This window comes from Schistocerca piceifrons, chromosome 5 (genome assembly GCF_021461385.2).
Source record: "Schistocerca piceifrons isolate TAMUIC-IGC-003096 chromosome 5, iqSchPice1.1, whole genome shotgun sequence".
Lineage (NCBI taxonomy): Eukaryota > Metazoa > Arthropoda > Insecta > Orthoptera > Acrididae > Schistocerca > Schistocerca piceifrons.
This window is the reverse complement of record NC_060142.1, coordinates 196,095,561-196,116,996: the sequence shown is the minus strand read 5'-3', so window position 1 is coordinate 196,116,996 and position 21,436 is coordinate 196,095,561. Positions and strand designations below refer to the sequence as shown.

The following is a 21,436-nucleotide window of genomic DNA, read 5'->3' as shown; positions in this document are numbered from 1 at the left end:
TTCCTATGTACGACTGGTAGACTTCTGACACGTGCTCCTAGACTTTCATTTATTTCCATTTAGTAGTTAATATTTAATACTATTTTATCTGTCTCGTCCTTAAGTTTTGTTGCGAATTATATCAATGCAGCATAAGTAAAAGTCTGACATCAATTCTACATTCTTTTGTTACTGTTAGATATGAAGTCCAATCCACGTGAAACCTAAAGCCTTGATTTTCACTAAGCCAGGAAATGATTTCTGAGGACTTTGCCGCTCTCAATAAGTCATTATCTCAATTTAGCCTTTTTACATCGGTAGCCGTACAATTAATGGATTGATATTGCACGATGATCCAGGCCTTAAACCCGGCGCATTTTCCGTTATTACGTCAGCAAATTACCAGGTGATCATATTTCTCAACGCGACAGCGCAAAACGCTTTATCGATTACTAATTAGTGTTCAGACGACTGGAACTTAATACCGTAATTAAGAGCTCTTTAATGTAAGTGTAACATTAAACGATGAAGTCCTCAGTGTTATAGGTAATGCATGTTTTGTGCGCTTCGAAGGAACGGTAGGATTAATAACATATGTTATTGGTAGGGTTGTTAGACAGCTGGAAGTCAAAATATGTCGTTTTCAACTGAGTAACTTAAAAATAACTGGCTTAGCTATTATGTCTTTGCTCAGTTCGTAAATCGGTCTCATAGAAAACGTTATCCAAGTCTCGATGACAAAGTAAATCATCTCGTTGACAGAAAAGATACATACTGGGGACGACTATATCAATTTGTGATTAAGATATGTCCGTTTGTTTTATCGTGCAGAGATTTAAAAAAATTTTGATCATTTTAAAAATATCTCAGGAATACTAGCAGATGAATGACAAACTTTTATAGAGAACACATTTCTTTCTACTAAACGTGTTTCCACTGAGGTGACATATGTCATGAGTTACCTCCTACTATCGTGACTGACCCACAGTTGCAGCAACACGACGTGGCATGGACTCAACAAGTCGTCGGAGGTGTCGTATAGATTTATTGAGTTACAGCGCCTCTATAGCCGTCTTTAATTGCTAAAACGTTGCCGGTGCAGGATTTTGATCTCATACGGACCTCTCGATTATGTCCCGTATGTCTTGGTGGCCAAATCATTCGTTCGAATTATCCAGAATGTTCTTCAAACCAATGGTGAACAGCTATGGCCCTGTAAAATGGTACATTGTCATCCAAAAATGTTACAGCATTGTTTGGTCGCCAAGTATCCGCACATAACCGTTTTCAGTGGATGATCGGTTCAGTTGAACCTGAGGACCAAGTCATGCAAGGAGAGACTACCGCCACAGTCCCTTTGTCTACAACTTGGGTCCATGGCTTCGTGAGATCTGCGCCACATTCGCACCCTACCATTAGCTCTTACCAAGTAAAATCGGGACTCATCTGACCAGAACACGGTTTTCCAGTCTGTAGGGAGCAAACGATATGTTCACGAGACCAGGAGATCCGCCGCAGGTGATGTCGTGCTTTTCGCAATAGCAGTCTCGTCAGTCATCTGCTGCTATACCCCAATAACACAGCATTTCGTCGCACTTTCCTAACGGATACGTTCATCGTACGTCCCATGTTGAGTTCTGCTGTTATTTCACGCAGTGTTGCTTGTTTGCTGTCACTGACAACTCTACACAAACGCCGTTGCTCTCGATCATTAAGGTAGTCTGCCATTCCGTTGTCTATGATGGTAGGTAATGTCTGAAATTTGATATTCTCGGCAAACTCTTGATGTTGTGGATCTCGTAATATTGAATTACCTAACGATTTCGGAAATAGAACCTCCCATGCGTCTAGCTCCAAGTACCATTCTGTCCGTTAATTTCCCTCGTACAACCATAATCACGTCGGATCTCTGAGTTCAAACAACAGATCCACCAGTTAACTATTCTCTTGTACCTTGTGTACGTGAGACAGCTTCCATCTGCAAATGTACATATCACTATTCTGTGACTTTTATCACCTCAGTATGTATGGCATCAGTCAGTGATGTTAAGATTTTACATCTCCATCTACACATATCCTCCTGTACCTACCAGGCGGTGTGTGGCGGAGGGCACAATTTGCGCCAAAGTCGTATTTCCCTCCCTGTGTTCCACTCCCGGATCACGCGAGGAAAAACGAGTATCTGAACGCCTCAGTACGAGCTCTAATTTCCCTTATCTTTGAATGATGATCATTGCGCGACTTGAAAGTTGGTGGTAATAATATATGCTCTACATCCTCGCCGAAGATCGGATTAAGGAATTTAGTGGGACCCAACTGGTAAGGGTCCCATACAGACGAACAATATTCTACGACTGGACGAACTAACGTATTGTAAGCTATTTCCTTTGTTGAAGGACTGCATCGCTTCAGGATGCTACCAATAAACCGCAATCTATAGTTCGCCTTACCCGTTACTTGTGTAATCTGATCATTCCATTTGAGATCATTTCGAATAGTCACACCCAGATACTTGACGGATGTTACCACTTCCAAAGACTGGACATTTATTTTGTGCTCGTACACTAATGGGGATTTTCGCCTTGTTATACGCAGTAGATTACACTTACTAATGTTGAGAGATAACTGCCAGTCATTACACCACGCGTTTATTTTCTGCAAATCCTCATTGATTCGTTCACAACTTTCGTGTGATACTACTTTCCTGTACACTAGCATCATCGGCAAGCAGTCTAATGCCTCTGTCAATACCATCAACCAGATCGTTTAAGTAAATCGTAAATCGTACTACCGATCGAGGTAGTGCAGTGGGTAACACACTGGAAGCGCATTCGGGAGGACGACGATTAAATCCTCTTCAGCCATCCCGATTTAAGCTTTAGCTGTTTTTCCTAAGTCGCTTAAGGGAAATGCTCGGTTACTTCCTCTGATAAGTGTACGCCCGATTCCCTACTCCATCGATTCGTCTTGTGTTCAGTCTGTTATAACCTTGTCGTCGAGGAGAGGTTTAAATTTAAGCTGCGCGATGTAGCCGTGCGGTCTAGGGCGTCTCGTCACGGTTCACCAACCCCCCGTCCCCTCGGAGGTTCAAGACCTCCCTCGGGCATGAAAGTGTGTGTGTTATCCTTAGTGTAAGTTAATTTAAGTTAGATTAAGTGGTGCATAAGCCTAGGGACCGATGACCTCAACAGTATGGTCCCATAGTCCTTACCGCAAATTTCGACAATTCTTTTTTTTTTTTTAATTTAACCTCCCTTCCTTCCTTCTACCCGTGCTGATCAAATATGGACTTTCTCACCACTGTGAATGGATGACATATTGTTCATTACGTTATTTACAATTCCCGAGCATCAAATGGTTCAAATGGCTCTAAACACTACGGTTCTTAAGATCTGAGGTCATCAGTCCCCTAGACTTAGAACTACTTAAACCTAAGTAACCTTAGGACATCACACACATTCATGCCCGAGGCAGGATTCGAAACTGCGACCATAGCAGTCTCGAGCATCGAATGTTATTGGGAACAGTATACACTGCGATTTGTGTTGCGAAATGAACGACACATACGGAAGCAGCAAGGGGCCTATATCCAGCTATAGTGGTCGAGCCTCGGAGATACCAGTACGAGGGCTAAGTTGAACATGAAGTACAGATGTGTATGGTACCTTCACAGCCTGCGAATCTTATTTTTATTTTAGAATGGTATTCTACTTGAGGAAAATGAATGAGGTATTCCCGCGCACATATAGATCGACCGACACTCTTCTCCAAATAGATTCCGTCAATCTCTGGATCTTTAAGTCCGTAGCAGTTCTCCGTTTCTGGTGGATCTGTCAGCAATTCTGCACTCTGAAACTGCGCACTTGTAAGCTATTCTGGAATTCAACCGTTTTGGTGCAATTCGTTGGTGGCAGCAGATGTAGATGTGCAGACAACACATGTTGTCGCTTATTAAATGTATTCGCAGATGCGAGTACGAATTTCCATCTATTGTATAACGGAATGACGACAACTTAGATCTTTAAATCAGTACTGGACCGGGGCTCGGACCCGGTTTCCCGCCTTACGCGAGCGGTCGCTTTGACAACTTTGGCTATCCGTGCACGACCCACTATATCGTCGTTCCTGCGTCACAACCTGTACTCTTATAGTCCCCGTACAGGGGAAGACATTTTTAACTGAAAGTTACTGCCTCGTATAGAGCGATAAATAATGTATGACAATCTGTACTCTTATAGTCCCCGTACAGTGCAAGACATTTTTAACTGGACGTTGCTGCCTCGTATAGAGGGACAAATAATGTATGACAGTGCCTGTGTTATTAAGAACAATCCAATGTTCCTCAGCTGTTATGAAATACTTGAACTGTATTGGCAGCTACGAATACGAACAACCATTATCTGTATAAGGAAATGACGACAATGAAAGATGGGTTCTGGTCAAGGGTCGTGCACGGATAGCCAAAGCGGTTAAGGCGACCGTTCGCGTAGTATTGGAGTCCCGATCCGGCAAAGATTTTCGTTGTCGCCATTCCCTTATATAACTGATTGTTATTCGTTTCGCGACTGAGAATACATTCCATGTATTTCACAACGTCTGCAGTCACCACACCGACAATTTCTTCAGGTATGCATGCATGTCCGAAAGAACGTTGCATCGTTCTTCTGAATAAAATAGGCACTGAAATAACAGATGTAATCTCTGTTGGTAGCTTTAAGAATAGGCTTTGCTGGTACGTCAGCAGATCTGAAGGTTTTTCCAGGATACATAACCAGTAGGCTTGAGTCAGAAATCTGTACAAAAGCTTCGGCTGCTTTTCTTTCCTTTTCATGGTGTAGTTGCTTTTGCACTATTAATTTCTGTTTTTAATTTCTGTAAATGGTTTGCAAATCACTATTACACTACTGGCCACTAAAATTGCTACACCACGAAGATGATGCGCTACAGAAGCGAAATTTAACCGACAGGAAGAAAATGCTGTGATATGCAAATGATAAGCTTTTCAAAGCATTCACACAATGTTGGCGACGGTGACTACACCTACAACGTGCTGACATGAGGAAAGTTTCCAACCGATTTCTCATACACAAACAGCAGTTGACCGGCGTTGCCTCGTGAAATGTTGTTTTGATGCCTCGTGTAAGGAGGAGAAGTGCGTACCATCACGTTACAGACTTTGCTAAAGGTCGGATTGGAGCCTATCGCGATTGCGGTTTATCGGTCGCGAAATTGCTGCTCCTGTTGGTCGAGATCCAATGACTGTTAGCAGAATACGGAGTCAGTGGGTTCAGGAGGGTAATACGGAACGCCGTGCTGGATCCCAACGGCCTCGTATCACTAGCAGTCGAGATGACAGCCATCTTATCCGCATGGCTGTAACGGATCGTGCAGCCACGTCTCGATCCCTGAGTCTACAGATGGGGACGTTCGAAAGACAACAACCATCTGCACGAACAGTTCGACGACGTTTGCAACAACATGGACTGTCAGCTCGGAGACCATGGCTGCAGTTACCCTTGACTCTGCATCACAGGCAAGACCACCTGCGATGGTGTACTCAACGACGAATCTGGGTGCACGAATGGCAAAACGTCATTTCTTTCGGATGAATCCATGTTCTGTTTACAGCGTCTTGATGGTCGCATCCGTGTTTGGCGACATTGCGGTGAACGCCCATTGGAAGCGTGTATTCGTCATCACCGTACTGGCGTTTCACCCGGCTTTATGGTATGTGGTGCCATTGGTTACACGACTCGGTCACTTCTTGATTTCATTGACAGCACTTTGAACAGTGGACCATACATTTCAGAAGTGTTATAACCTGTGCCTCTATCCTTCATTCGATCCCTGCGAAACTCTACATTTCAGCAGGATAATGCGAGACCGCATGTAGCAGATCCTGTACGGGCCTTTCTGGATACAGAAAATGTTCGACTGCTGCCCTGACCAGCACATTCTCCAGATCTCTCACCAACTGAAAACGTCTTGTCAATGGTGGCGGAGCAACTGGCTCGTCACAATACGCCAGTCACTACTCTTGATAAAGTGTGGTATCGTGTTGAAGCTGCATGGGCAGCTGTACCTGTACACGCCATCCAAGCTCTGTTTGACTCAATGCCCAGGCGTATCGAGGCAGTCATTACGGCCAGAGGTAGTTGTTCTGGGTACTGATTTCTCAGGATCTATCCACCCAAATTGCGTAAAAATGTAATCACATGTCAGTTCTAATGTAATATATTTGTCCAATGAATACCCGTTTATCATCTGCATTTTTTCTTGGTGTGGCAATTGTAATGGCCAGTAATGTATCTGCAGTGATGGTTCATCTCGGGGAAGCCATTCGTAATACATCATACCGTCGCTGTTCCACTAAACGAATAACATAATCCTTTGTGGATGAGCGTAGGTTTTCTTACTGCGAGTTGCTGTTTCATATGGGCTCCGAAATCCCATTATTTTCATTAAGTTAGCATAAAGATACCATTTATCGTTACCAGTAACGATTCAGGATAAGAATGGTCGGTGTTGTTCACGTACCAACTGATGACGAGGATGCAGGGATGCACGTATGGCCACTCTGTACTTTTTGTTACTTTTCCTTAGTGCATGTGGTATCCATATATCTAATTTTTGAATCTTCCCCCCAGGCATGCAAATGTTGCACGATGGTGCAATGATCACAGTTCATCACATTTGCCAGTTCTCCAGTATACTGGCTTGGGTCATTGTGGATTAATGTATTTAAACTACGTTCATCAAACGTTGGTGCATGTCTTCCTGAACGTGGATAGTCGCTACTGCTAAAACGATCCAGCTTAAAACCGGGAAACAATTACGTTGCCGTGCTCTGTTCATTGGCATTATCCCTGTATACGGTGCAAATGTTTCTGGCTGCCTCCGCTGCTGTCACCCCTCTTCTGAACTCAGGCAGAAGAATACGTCGGAAATGTTCGGATTTCTCCGCTTGGTACTCTATTTATAGCGTCCACAACTCCACTTACTACTCACTACGTCTAAATGAGAAAAGGACAATGAGTATACTCAAATAGCAACATTTAACTACAAATACAAAATGAAAATCGATAAATAAACCCATAGCGACTGGAATAGCAAGTTGCAGATCAAAACGGCTACGAACTTATGCACCAACCTAATATTATTATTCGTCATATAACTTATTAATTGTCAGAGAGAATCGAGGAGATATTACAGGACATGTTGAATGGAATGAATAGATTTTGGATCGAGGATAAATCGAAGAAAAATGAAAGAAATGAGATGTAGCAGAAATGAGAAAGAGACAAACTTAACATCAGAATTAAGGGTCACGAAATAGAGGAATTCAAGGAACTCTACTACCTACACAGTAAAATTACATTTGATGGACGGTGCAAGGAGGACAAAAAAAACAGGCTACCATTGGCGAAAAGTGGATTCCTTGCCGAGAGAAGTCGAATAATATGAAACATAGGCCTTCATTTGAGGATTAAATTGCTGAGAACGTTCGTCTGGAGCTCACTATTGTATGGTGATGAAATATAATGTGGGAAAACCGGAACAGAACAGAATCGAAAAATTTGAGATGTGGTGCTCGCCAACCCTGCACCCAAAATAAAGCTCGTAACAATTTTTTACAAGAGCTCACCACAGATATAACACGAAATACTCTGTTATTTATAGAGATGCGAAGAATACCTTCATATGAATTTGCACAAAACACAGATCTTCAGACGCTTAGAGATCTCCCACTACTGAAACTGATTCAACAAACAACGTGAAGAAATGCAATGTGAAGATGTCCCATCAGCCACCTACGTATCCTGGCTGTGAATGCCGGAACAGAGGGTAAGATAACGAATTCCTTGTGCGTATTTCGATTATTTAGCGTTACATCTGCCAGAAACAAACAAAAGCAAATTAATTAAGCTATACCAACGTAACCAATATTCAGCTTTTTCAAGTTGTTTTATGCACTCAACAACAAAGAAGATCACTTCTTCGAAACACCATAATTTTCTCCCATTGCGACGCATTACTGTGAAATCTGGCTTAACGGTGAGTGCAACTTCCGCTCTAATGGTGCATAAGCGTAGCATCCTGAGATGTCGCACTCGGGTTCAGCGACGCTTCAAACAGCAAGGTGTCCTCGCTTGCGAAGAAAAGGCCACAGCTCAGAAGTTCATGCAAGCTCTATGGTGGGTTAATGATGTGACTTTGGCACCTAATTTCACACTAATTCTGGAGAGCGCCATAGTGGACATGTAACACCATAAAATGGTAGGCAAAGTCACTCTAACCCACATTTCACCCCTTATTTTATCGCTACGATTCAGGTCAGAGCAGCGACGCGCAACGTTGATATAATGCAGAAAATACTCCAGATGCGCCTCGACTCAGAATCGACACAAAAAGGCCTCAGGGGGCTGCATAAAGGGCGTCAATAAAAACCACATTTAACCGCCGAAAACGACACTTGACAGTACGAAGAGCAACAGAAAGACATACTAGACAACTTCTGACACTGCTAATAGCCTGGCAAAATTCCCAGTGAAAGTGGTCCCACCACTTTGTAGTGCAGCACGATTGCAATTTTTGCTGTCATGTACGGGCTGGAACCACTAGGGGTCGTTCAAAACCGTTAGACGAAATTTGAACGTGATTCGAAGCAGCAGGCGATACTTACACTTATGCTTTTCGAGCCCTCCTGTTTTGCCATCTCCTATGGCATCATCATGCCGGAGTGTAACGCTAACGTGATATGAATAAAACGGCAAAGGATCGCTCTGTGTGCCGGCCGGAGGGCCGCGTGGTTCTAGGCGCTACAGCGTGTAACCGCGCGACCGATACGGTCGCAGGTTCGAATCCTGCCTCGGTCATGTATGTGTGTGATTGTCCTTCAGATTAAGTAGTTCTAAGTTCTAGGGGACTGATGACCTCAGAAGTTAAGTCCCATAGTGCTCAGACCATTTGAACCATCCCTCTGTGACACCCGTCCCCTCCCCGCCAGTTGAGCAACACCTTTCATGCCACCCGCACCTTTGTTGGGTACGTTACTGATGAACCTGTCAAAAACATCGGCACTAATTCAACCTCGGACTTCTCCAGCGCCTTAGATTTTCGCAACTCCTTCGGCACCCGTTACATTGGATTATAGGCGCTAGAGCAGCTGCGAGACCGAAGTTTCTTATATATACAGAGGAATTCTTTGCCGATTTTTTATGCCATGTTAACGTTGCATTCCTGTATGATCACGCCACAGGACAGGGCAAAACAGGAGAGCTGAAAAAGCGTATGCACCCCTTCCTACTCCGACTCAAAATTTGGTCGAATGACTTTCAAAGGTCCTTATTGGCTTCAGCCTACACACGATGGCAAAAATTGAGGTCGAGCTGCACTCCAAAGAGGTGCGACCACGTTGAATGGGGATGCAGTCCCAAAACGGTTCAAACGTACGAGGCTGTCGGCAGTCTGAGAACTTCTCTAGAACGTCTTCCTGATGCTGATTGTTTTGTGTTAGCAGAAGAGCCAACACCGTGTTACGAGTGGAGGCCGAAATGCACGCGTTTTAGCTCAAGCAGGCTAGCGTGAGGAGGAAAGAACTATACTGACGTGAGGTCTGGAACATGACAAGGAATGAGAATTCAGAAAGCGGACTTAATTAGTTTGATACTTAACTTTAATCCATTAATGATGAACGTCGCTCTTGACGGTACATGATTCACAATATTATCTGCTCAGAACAAATTCTTTAAGTAATTATAGTAACTGAATATGGCGCCTTGCTCGGTCGTAGCAAATGACGTAGCTGAAGGCTATGCTAAACTGTCGTCTCTGTAAATGAGAACGTATGTAGAGAGTGAACCATCGCTAGCAAAGTCGGCTGTACAACTGGGGCGAGTGCTAGGGAGTCTCTCTAGACCAGACCTGCCGTGTGGCGGCGCACGGTCTGCAATCACTGATAGTGGCGACACGCGGGTCCGACGTATACTAACGGACCGCGGCCGATTTAAAGGCTACCACCTAGCAAGTGTGGTGTCTGGCGGTGACACTACATAGTGCACTGCGAATGTCTTTTTTCGTCAGTGAATTGTGTCCCTGGGAGAGGCTTGGATACACTGACGCCGTTTATGCAGCCTCCTGAAAGCTTATCGTGTCGATTCTGCGTGGCGGTGTGTCTGGAATGTTTTCTGCGTGATTTCAACCTTGGTCGTGTCTAAACTCCAACATGGAGGCGTCGCCGAAACCCAAGGCGACGTGGTAGGGCGCCACACTTTTGCACCGAAGAGAGTAAATTTGCAAGCGTCTTCGAGCCAAATTTCACAGATACGCGTCGCCATAGGAAGCCAAATGCAGAGGTTCGAAAAAAGTGATACGTTAACTCTCTTGTGCAGTGTACCTAGAGGGCACCCTATTACGAAAACTGATGCCGATAGGAAAATACGCATTTCAGTTCCGAATTCAGCAACGACGATTTACCTAATGACCACCGTTGACCTTCTTTGTGACAAAAATGCTAATATGCAGTGTAATTAACCAGATAATTCGAAAGCATTATGGGTTGGGTGACTCGGTTCCTGCTTTGTAACCCAAGACTTAGAAGGGAGTGCGAAGTGCCGCTGCTGTGTACCCACCGCGCACGACGAGCCGCACCGGCGTGGAGGTGAGCGCGTCCTGCGTCGTGTAGTCGGACGGCGTCACCTGGCACTCCCACTCGCCGTCGTCGAACTCGAGCGTCGCGGCGCGCACCAGCAGGCTGCAGTCGCCCTGGTCGCGCGCGCCCGCCCACTCGTACTTTTTCTCGTAGATGCCCACCGGCTGCGGCACACACACACAACACACGTACTCAGTCATCATGAGTCCTTCACACTGAAAGGGCGGTGCAGGTGCATAAGTTTTTAGCGTTTCTCCAATATGTTAAATTTATTTATTTATTTTATTTAGCATATGACTCATAACATCACAGTAAAAATTACAGAAACAACACGATTTTTAAAAAAATCACGTATGTATAAACAGAGCAATAAATAACAGTTTGTATATAAGGACACCGCCAATTGTAAATTTACACTCACAGAAGAGCAATCACAAGCAGACGTCCAGCTTAGATAATAAATAGTCGATTGCCTCTTGGGTCGCCATTAGGAAATCCTGTGGGTCACCCTCGTATGCCCTTAGTGGGCATTCCTGCACGATGTGTTTGACCGTCTGTCTCTCAGAGCCACAGTCGCAAGCGGCCGAAGGAAGTTTAACCCATCTGTGTAATGAGTCGGCGCATCTCCCACAGTTGGGTCTGATGCGATTAAGAGTTGACCAAACTTTGCGAGGGCAATCAAATCCTTTTGGTTTACTAAAGATGCATGGCATACTGTGGCAGTTTACTGCTGTTCTGCTCTCCCATTCCTCTTTCCATCGGTCATTTATTTTAAAGTTGGTTTGGTGCAGAGCCTGTGCGGTCTTTAGTGGAGGATGCCTACACCGGAGTCGGTTTCCTTGGATGTCGTGAGTATCTTCATGGATTTCTAATTGAGGGAAGGTCATGATTTTTTAAAATTCTCTATCCAGAGCGTGTTCACGGCGCAGGTTAGGAGGGGCTATGTTACTGTGAACGGGCCGCCACACTGTAGGAATTGGCCTGATTGTGCCTGATATAATACATATTGTTGCATTAAGTTGGCTATCTACCATGTGTGTGTGTTTGCTGTTGAGCCACACTGGGGCAGCTGAAGTGATAAAGATCCACCCACACCCAAGCGTATACGTTGGGGACTATAATAGTCACCACGAAATGTGGAAATATAGTACGAATGATAGCAATGGAGACATGCTGGTCGATTGGTCCGAGGAACAAAATACATATCTGGTCTTTGATGCCAAGGACCGAGGGACATTCAGATCAGTCGCATGGAACTGCGACTATAACCCGGATCTGTGCTTTGTTTCGAGGGATACAAACGATAAACCACTGACAGCCTCTAGAAGGGTCCTGACGATCCTCATAGCCAGCACCGCCCTGTGCTTATTAATATCGGTATATCCATCCCGATAATAATATGTTCAATAAACTCTACAGATAAACGTAACAGAGACTTTAATCATCACTAATATTCTCACCAACTACGACATAACCACGTGTACAAACTGTAAATGCTTTTTTTATTCCAGTCTCTGATCACAAATGAATTCTTTAGACGATGACCGGTTTCAGTCTGTAATGACCGTCTTCAGATTTTTTTACACCATGTCCTACAGTGATACGGCCATAATGGATGATTATATTCATATGTTTTGACGATGCCATTATGGCCGTATCGATGGGGATGAAATGATGATGATTCGGACAACATAACACCCAGTCCCTGAGCGGAGAAAATCTCCGAGTCAGCCGGGAACCGAACCAGGCCCTTAGGATTGATATTCTGTTGCGCTGACCACTCAACAACCGGGTGTACCCCGATTATCGCTGACGACGTGCGTAGAGACCACCCGGTAATAGGTAATGCCTCCAAGACAGTGTCCCACACATGCTGCAAGGTTGTGGTGGAGAGGGGTTCTGGCATGGCATTACACGGAACTACCGTACACCTCTTGTGACTGTTGAGGGTAATACCAAAGCTCTACGGTACAGGGACGAGATTCCACAAGCGTAGTTTGACCATGTCGCCAACATCTGGGTGACTATGAGCAGAGTTATTATCCATCAAGATAAAAAAAAAATGGCTCTGAGCACTATGCGACTTAACTTCTGAGGTCATCAGTCGCCTAGAACTTAGAACTAATTAAACCTAACTAATCTAAGGACATCACACGCATCCATGCCCGAGGCAGGATTCGAACCTGCGACCGTAGCGGTCGCTCGGTTCCAGACTGTAGCGCCTAGAACCACACGGCCACTCCGGCCGGCATCATCAAGATAAAATATTCACCTTAATGGATGATAACTCGCTTTCTCGTCGTGCTGTTCTCGTGAGCACGTTCCTTCAGCTTGGTAGGATCACCAGAAATGAGTGACCTGCCTGTACTTCACACACGAAACGAAACCACAATGTGTGGGATCCATTAGATTGACTGTTTTTGGATATAGAAAACGACCACGTACTGTGCCCAACGTACACAAAATCGCCGTTGAATGGTGTGACAAGATGGATCTCACCTGATGGTCTCGTCGATGGTGTATCACGACTGATTCAATCCTGAATTCGAGTAAGAAGACCTTTCACTACGAACTGCCGGGGCTCAGGAGTGCTGTGAAAAAACCCACATGGGAAGTAGATGATTTTGTCATTCCACAAATGAAGATGCTTTCGTTGATTTGGATATATTGCAGATCAATATATATACCGGTGTTTATTTTCTCTGGCATGAAGTTCGAAATAAAGGAATTATGCAGAGCTCTTGTTGATTCACTCTCGCTGAGCAAGCGCACTGCCTGTAGGCGCAACTAGAAATGCTAGAGCATCCATTAACCGTGCAACCTGGGTAATCACCACTGCTAACTAATGTTCAGTGCACTTACCCACGTCAATGGAACGTAGTAAAATGAATGCTAAAAAACTTCAAGTCAAACATTTACAGACAAACGCACAATTCAGAACGAGATTTTCACTGTTCAGCGGAGTGTGCGCTGGTATGAAACTCCCTGGCAGATTAAAACTGTGTGGCGCACCGAGAATCGAACTCGGACCTTTCCTTTCGCGGGCAAGTTTGGAAGGTAGGAGACAAGGTACTGGCAGAACTGAAGCTATGAGGACGGGTCGTGAGTCGTGCTTGGGTAGCTCAGACGGTAGAGCACTTGCCCGCGAAAAGCAAAAGTCCCGAGTTCGAGTCTCAGTCCGGTACACAGTTTTTATCTGCCAGGAAGTTTCAGATGTACAATTACTCAAAGCAGAAGCAGGAGCGTTGATGCTCTGAGGGGCAACGCATGGGTGCAACACAGTAGACTCTAGGCACCCAACGCAACACGCTAACGTGCCTCGGAATGAATAAATTTCGTACATTAACTCTTTATAAGGCAATGTTTTTGTGCAACATCTTTTTTTGTTTTTCTGCAACATATTTCAAGTTTCATCCATGAGTGGGTAAATGTGCTTGCAAGCGACGTTGAATCTCTTACACATAGCAATATTGTATTGTCTCTGGTGAAAAGTTTCTGAATAGTGCGCATCTTTGACAGACATTACACAAGGTTACATGATCATCTGTTATCGGTTAGCAGTTTCTTTCCATTTTGTTGCACTGTTATTTATTGAGCAATGAAAACTGCTTGTAAAGTGAAAAAAGGAGGTTTTGAAGTTGAGTTATACAAATATGTTAGCAAACTCTTACTCTGGACATTGTAGATAGACTTATCTTTTCAGGTAAAACAAGACCAGGCAAGAAGAGGTAAACAGGAGCTCTTTTGGCAGTGAAGAATAAACAATATGACATTTTTAGTCCCTGGCTGGAGTATGGGCCGAAAGGGAAAATGAAACTTTGTCCTCAGGGATAGTCGACTATGAAATGCGGAAAAGTGGAATTTTTCTGTGCTTTATACCAAAATTGAATTGTTTTAAGACATTTCAGATGCAATAGTGCAAAATGCAGCCGTTTTCTCGGTTATAGGAACAACAATGCAGTACATTTATTACAGCACCGATGCCCCTTTTGTGGGCAATGATTGTTACAGGTAATATAATGAATTTTGGAACACAGTATCTGAAATTGTTCACATGATCGTGTATATCTATTTTAAGTTACAACATTTTCTTCACAATATTTGTGTGTGTGCCGAACAAAGGATTAAATCACAAATGAGAATTGTGGGAGATGATATTTTTAAGATAAGTGCGATGAAATTCAGACTCAAGGACTAGCTTGGGTGGTGCCAATAGGTCGATTCTGTGTCCTTCAAAATTTGTCAGGCTATCTCTTCTTTGGTCTTCCTAAAGATCTTTCGCGTCTTGGTTTATACTATTTTACTGTTCAATTGATTCTTGTTTCTGTCATAACTTTTATGGGGCTTTTTCATCTTGTCTGCTATTGTTCTATTGTGTCAGTTATGTTTTACATATTTAGCTCAGTTCTGATGCCATAATTTCTGTTAAGGTCTTAAGTTGGTAGCCCGACTGCCTGACATTCCCTAGTGAAACGGAGCCTTAAAAATACTCCGAATCTCTAGAAAAAATCATTCTGCGAAAACGTATAATAACCGAACGAAAAGTGTAAAATATGTACATTACGAATAGTCGAGGCGGAGATTAAGTAAATACGACGATTATGAGGACTGTAGTGCACCAGTACACCACATTCCATACGAAGCGCTCCCGCGAAACATCTCGATCGACTCCGTGGGATAGCAGCAGAGTGTCACAGTCCCTCACGATATTCAGACCTTAACAGCTATCATAACTTTTGGGGCGAGAGTTATTTGTTCGTATTACCTATCCCCTAATATGCAGATACGCTGTTACTTAGGGAATATAAATCGCAGGCTATGTGCATTAGTTTATGAAATACTGTAACTAGCTTTCGCGATATGCGTCAAAGTACGTGAAGTGAATGCCACTGTGGCCTAAATTCATTCGAGTTAGTGGTTATTCCACGGAACATTCCTAATGGCCACGTTTCAATATCTACATCATCTTCATCTTCAGGGATTAGGCGTGACAGCTTATTCATCTTCGTGTCACTGCTTGCTGCTCCTGTTTTTCTTCTTCTACTGAATAACATATATTTTTACCCAGTGGTGAAGCAAACAGAACACATCCAATTGTTGATAAATACAGCCGTTAAAGACCCCAGTGTTCTGAATGTAATTACAACTACGCGACTGAGAAAATTTCAATAATCAACATGGTGAGTACATATTACAAAAGCTTTTGGATCCTAAGAAGTGGAAGGCATCTTCTACAAATGTGGCGGAATAACCATACACATCAGTACTGCTTTGACGTCTCGCTGGCACGTCATCGATCAGAGTACTCCTTCCACATGTGAGTCTTTTCAGCGGTCGCATTCGGCCATGTCTTCATTTTTGTAGATGAAAAAACCCGACCACACAAAACAGGTAGATGCCGTGTTTCTTGACTTCCGCAAGGGGTTTGATACAGTTCCTCACTGTCGTTTAATGAACAAAATAAGACCATAAGGACTATCAGACCAATTGTCTGATTGGATTGAAGTTCCTAGATAACAGAACGCAGCATATCATTCTCAATGGAGAGAAGTCTTCCGAAGTAAGAGTGATTTTAGGTGTGCCGCAGGGGAGTGTCGTAAGACCGTTGCTATTCACAATATGTAAATGACCGTGTGAATAATATCAGAAGTACACTGAGGCTTTTTGCGGATGATGCTGTAGTACATCGAGAGGTTGTAACAATGGAAAATTGTACTGAAATGCAGGAGGATCTGCTACGAATTGACGCATCGTGCAGGGAATGGCAATTGAGTCTCAATTTGGACAAGTGGAATGTGCTGCGAATACAAAGAAAGAAAGATCCTTTATCATTTAGCTACAATATAGCAACTGGAAGCAGTTAATTCCATAAATTATCTGGGAGTAGGCATCAGGAGTGATCTAAAATGGAATGACCATATAAAATTAATCGTCGGTAAAGCAGATGCCAGACTGAGATTCATCGGAAGAATTCTAAGGAAATGCAGTCCGAAAACAAAGGAAGTAGGTTACAGTACTACTGGTTCGCCCACTGCTTGAATACTGCTCACTGGTATGGGATCCGTACCAGATAGGGTTGATAGAAGAGATAGAGAAAATCCTACAGAAAGCAGCACGCTTCGTTACAGGATTATTTAGTAATCTCGAAAGCGTTACGGAGATGATAGACTCCATTGGAAGACTCTGCAAGAGAGACGCTCAGTAGCTCGGTACGGGTTTTTGTTGAAGTTTCGAGAAGATACCTTCACCGAGAAGTCAAGCAGTATATCGATCCATCCTACGTATATCTCGCGATGAGACTATGAGGATAAAATCAGAGAGATTGGAGCCCACACACAGGCATACCGACACTCTTTCTTTCCACGAACAATACGAGACTGGAATAGAAGGGAGAACCGACAGAGGTACTCAAGGTACCCTCCGCCACACACTATCAGGTGGCTTGCGGAGTAAAGATGTAGATGTAGAACAGCATACGGTGAATATCTCTTGGAATGATGGGATATTCGGTGAATGGACTAGCCTGCCGTTTCCCCAACTCATATCGTACCGAGCATGTGTGAGATGCCTTGGGGAGACTTGTGGCAGCACGTCCGCATGCACCAACGACCATGCAGCAGTCGTCATCCGCACTGGTGGAGGAATGGAACCCCCTACCAGAAGAAGCCTTTAACAACCCTGTGGCCAGAATGAGAGCACGTTACAGAGCATGCACTGCAGTCAGTGTCGATCACACGCCCTATTAAGAACCATGTCCCACTCTCCGTAATGTCCAGGGGGCAGTTATGAATTGTGGTGACTTCAGTCTAATTATTGTGTATGAATAAAGTTGTCATTTCTGTTCGTAGCATTTTGTCGTTCTTTCAGTTACCTTCTGTATTACACTGTAGCAGTTCTTTCTACGTACAGTCTAAGCTTCATCGATCTGTGTTATTTGGCAGTGACACAACATGCGAAAATTAGTTTCGTCTTTAAGTTTAGCAGACCAGTGCAGTATCCGCAATACTGACATATGCAAATAGTTTACCTGGTATAATATTTGTGGTGCTTTTCTACAACGAATGTCTCTGAGCTGTTTAAACTGTACTACTGTGGAAACGCCCATGGTCCTCGCTCACGTTCTACGAACTGAACATATTCATTAATATTCTTCTCGGTAGTAGCATTCTCGTTACGGGATATGTATGTCGCTATGCACTGGAGCCCTCATAATATGACAGAATAATCTGCATTGTTCGCGTTTCGATGTAACAAACGTGTACCTCACCTCATCGAGAACTGGCATAGCGTTTAAACAGTTCTGCAGATTATACATACAAAATTATTGAAAGGCAACAGTACATCAGGTCGGAGAATGGAAAGTCCCTAATGACTCGTAAGTTTGTATCGAATCAGATACAATTGCACCACTCACGTGGTTGCTGCGTAATAAAATATCTGTGACTCTGCATTGTGAGGCATTTGAAACTTTGATCAGCTGTGATGCAATGGTCACAATCGTAAAACTCCCTAACGTTTATGACTGTTATTAAAAACGTACTATATTAAAGATTTAATGATGTGTTTGTAGGTTCAAGATCCTGAAAATATCAGATCACTACCTCAGCAATTTCACACTATTTTCAACAACATATAATGTCAGCATATTACCACTACAAAAATTAGTTACCAAGTTATTTAATTGTTGTAGACCTTTGTTAAACATACACATTGTGGAGAGATATTTATGTAATGGACGCATTTATTGTGTAATGACACATCTACTAGTACTACTACTACTGCTTTTACTATCACTTAAATTCTTATACTATGTTTGACTGAAAAGAATTTACAAAAGTTGCAGAGTTCGGTAGAACAATTCATTAAAAGCAGCCAACATTATTATTTCTTAAAGTTTTATGCGGTGGTGATAAAGTATCCCCGTGTGTAATGCACGTTACTGAATAACCGTTGGTATTGCTAGGCTAAAAATTATCCATCTACCTAGTTGAGATTACTAAAGTCCTGTTGAGTGTTGGCTCTCACCTGAGAGGTAGTAGTCTAAATACTGACCACAGAAGAACTTTTCTCATTATGTAGCAGCAAGTTTCTGTTGATAATACTAAATTAAACTTTGGTCATCTCTGGATGCGGAAGGACTGGTCAGAGGAGTCCTAACATTATTAGTGAGAGATATCGAAATTGCCGCTACTGGGTTTCTACCTGTCCTTTCTTTTCATTTGTAATATGAGTCTGACACAGTATTTCTTTGCTTTTACACACGGAAAATCATTCAAATGAATATCTGAATTGGAGCCCCTTCTGCTCAAGCTCGCAGATACTATTGGCAGAGCTATCTATGAATGTTGACAAGAGCTATAAAGTACACGAACATATAAACGTGTTATGTAGTATAATTTAATGTCAGGTAAAAACTGGCATAACGTGTTACACCGTGGATGAGCAATAATCCAATAGTATATGAGGAGAAACAATTCATCTTCTCCGCATACTCTGCAAAACACAGCGAAGTGCATGACACAGGGACGCAGCCACTGGAGCGGGGGAAGATTTCCTGTTGGTTCTATGAGCTTAATAACAGATCTCCGAACCCCAAAAGCCACGTCAACGACAAATTTCAAGATAAAAAACCCTGGAACCCTTTTACGGTAGGAAAAGCAACAAGTACGGACACTACAAACATCTCGGACGCTGAGATAGTTTACAGAAAGGGTTTGTGTGTGTGTGTGTGTGTGTGTGTGTGTGTGTGTGTGTGTGTGTATGTGTGAGTTGGTCTAATCTTGTCCTCGTGATCCCTACAAGCGCATACACGTAGGAGACTGCGGTACATTCATAGAGGCTAAACAGCGATTCCTGGAAAATTGTAAATAAACACCAGCTAGGTAGTTGTCCAGAACCCTATCCAGTTTTTCAACACATCCGAGACGCTCTCTTGCAGTGAAGATTATTTATATACGTTCAATATCCCCTGTTAGTCGTATTTTCTATTAATCTACGATGAAGAGCGTTAGCTTTTTAAAAGCAGTCGACCTTGATGATTTACACATTTTCTCATTACCATACAAATCTGCAGAAGTCTGCACCTGATGTCACTGCTATTAAGCTTGTTACACTCAAATACATGGTACAATCACATACATGTGACCACCACCTGTGTTCGACATCAACGTTCAATGACCACTCACAGAGCCTGTCGGGGTTGCCGAGCTGTTCTAGGCGCTACAGTCTGGAACCGCGCGACCGCTACGGTCGCAGGTTCGAATCCTGCCTCGGGCATGGATGTGTGTGATGTCCTTAGTTAGGTTTAACTAGTTCTAGGGGACTGATGACCTTAGAAGTTTAGTCCCATAGTGCTCAGAAGCATTTGAACCACTCATAGACGTCAGCTGGCACCATTAGTAGTGCAGGGTATGAAAAGCGTGTCGGCAGCGATGGACAGTGCAGTCGTTGTCGTAATGTGGAAACGGAACGATTTATCTGGCGTCCAAATCGGCAGTATCATTGGCTTCGGACCAGGGATAAAAGCATTTTCGAAACGGATAAGTCTGTAAATTATTCGCTTGCCGCCGGCCGCCGTTGTTAAAGTATACTGTGCGTGGCAAAATGGCACCATCCAAATCCGCCGACGAGGCAATGAGGTGCACTACGGGCCATAGATGGTAGGTGTGAACAGCCCAGACCGAACCAAGGGGCTATTAGCAGTCTCTCCTTGACGAATGTTCAGCGAACGCAGCTACATATGGGCATCCGCCGCAGACGCCTGACTCATGCACCCATGCCGACTGGCGTTAATCACCGGAGAAGGCTGCAATTTACACGCCAGTACATCCAGTGAGCTGTGGCAGGTGGCCTTTTCAAATGAATCAGGTTTTGGGTTCCAGTGGGTGTGAAACGTCTGAAAGCAAACATCCTGCAACAATAGTGAGATGGGTCCAGGTCTGAGAAAGGATTCAAATGGTTCAAATGGCTCTGAGCACTATGGGACTCAACTGCTGTGGTCATTAGTCCCCCAGAACGTAGAACTACTTAAACCTAACTAACCTAAGGACATCACACACACCCATGCCCGAGGCAGGATTCGAACCTGCGACCGTAGCAGCAGCGCGGCTCCGGACTGGAGCGCCTAGAACGCACGGCCACCGCGGCCGGCTCCGCGAAAGGGGGACGGGGGATGGTCGTTATGTCTGGGTAATGCTTTAGTGGCATTCCCCTAGGCCTTTCTTAAAGGCACAATGCATCAATATAAGCATGCACATGTTTGTTTTTCCTCGGCACGATGTCATCTAACAGCAAGACAATGCAACCTGTAACGCAGTTCGCAGTGACACGCGCGTGGTTCGAAGAGCACCAAGATGATTTTACTGTACTGCTCTTGCCTCCAGACTCACAAGATCTAAACTCAGTGTTTACACTATGGGACCACCGGACTCGAGCTGTTCGTCCATGGATCCTCAACCGAGAAACATAGTGCGGCTGTGGAGTCATGGTGGCTGCACATCCCTGTCGGTACGTTCCAGCACCTAACCGATTGTCTTCCAGCACGTCGCATAGGATTCCACGCTGGAATACGCTTGTGACAGAATTGTCTGACCATTTGTGACGCAATGGTATTGTAGCCGTAGCAAGTTACTATCCTCCTTTTTGTGAACTACACAGAAATGGTACAATAGGAAGTACCCCATGCCACCCTATCCACAGGGATATGCAGAATAAAGATATAGATGTGGATGTAGCAAAACAGAATTCCCATCAGCGTAGCTGTTACTTACCTATACAGCGAAATGAATGAGTACAATTTTACAGATT

At 43.8% G+C, this 21,436-nt stretch overlaps 1 protein-coding gene across 1 annotated transcript in view; it reads right to left on the bottom strand.

Annotated features, from left to right (window-relative positions):
• LOC124798888 (irregular chiasm C-roughest protein) overlaps nucleotides 1–21,436 on the bottom strand; it is a 397,241-nt gene that overhangs the window by 192,178 nt on the left and 183,627 nt on the right. Inside the window, exon 5 of the mRNA XM_047262420.1 lies at nucleotides 10,611–10,794. Coding sequence (XP_047118376.1) covers nucleotides 10,611–10,794 — 184 coding nt within the window. The remainder of the gene's footprint in view (nucleotides 1–10,610; nucleotides 10,795–21,436) is intronic.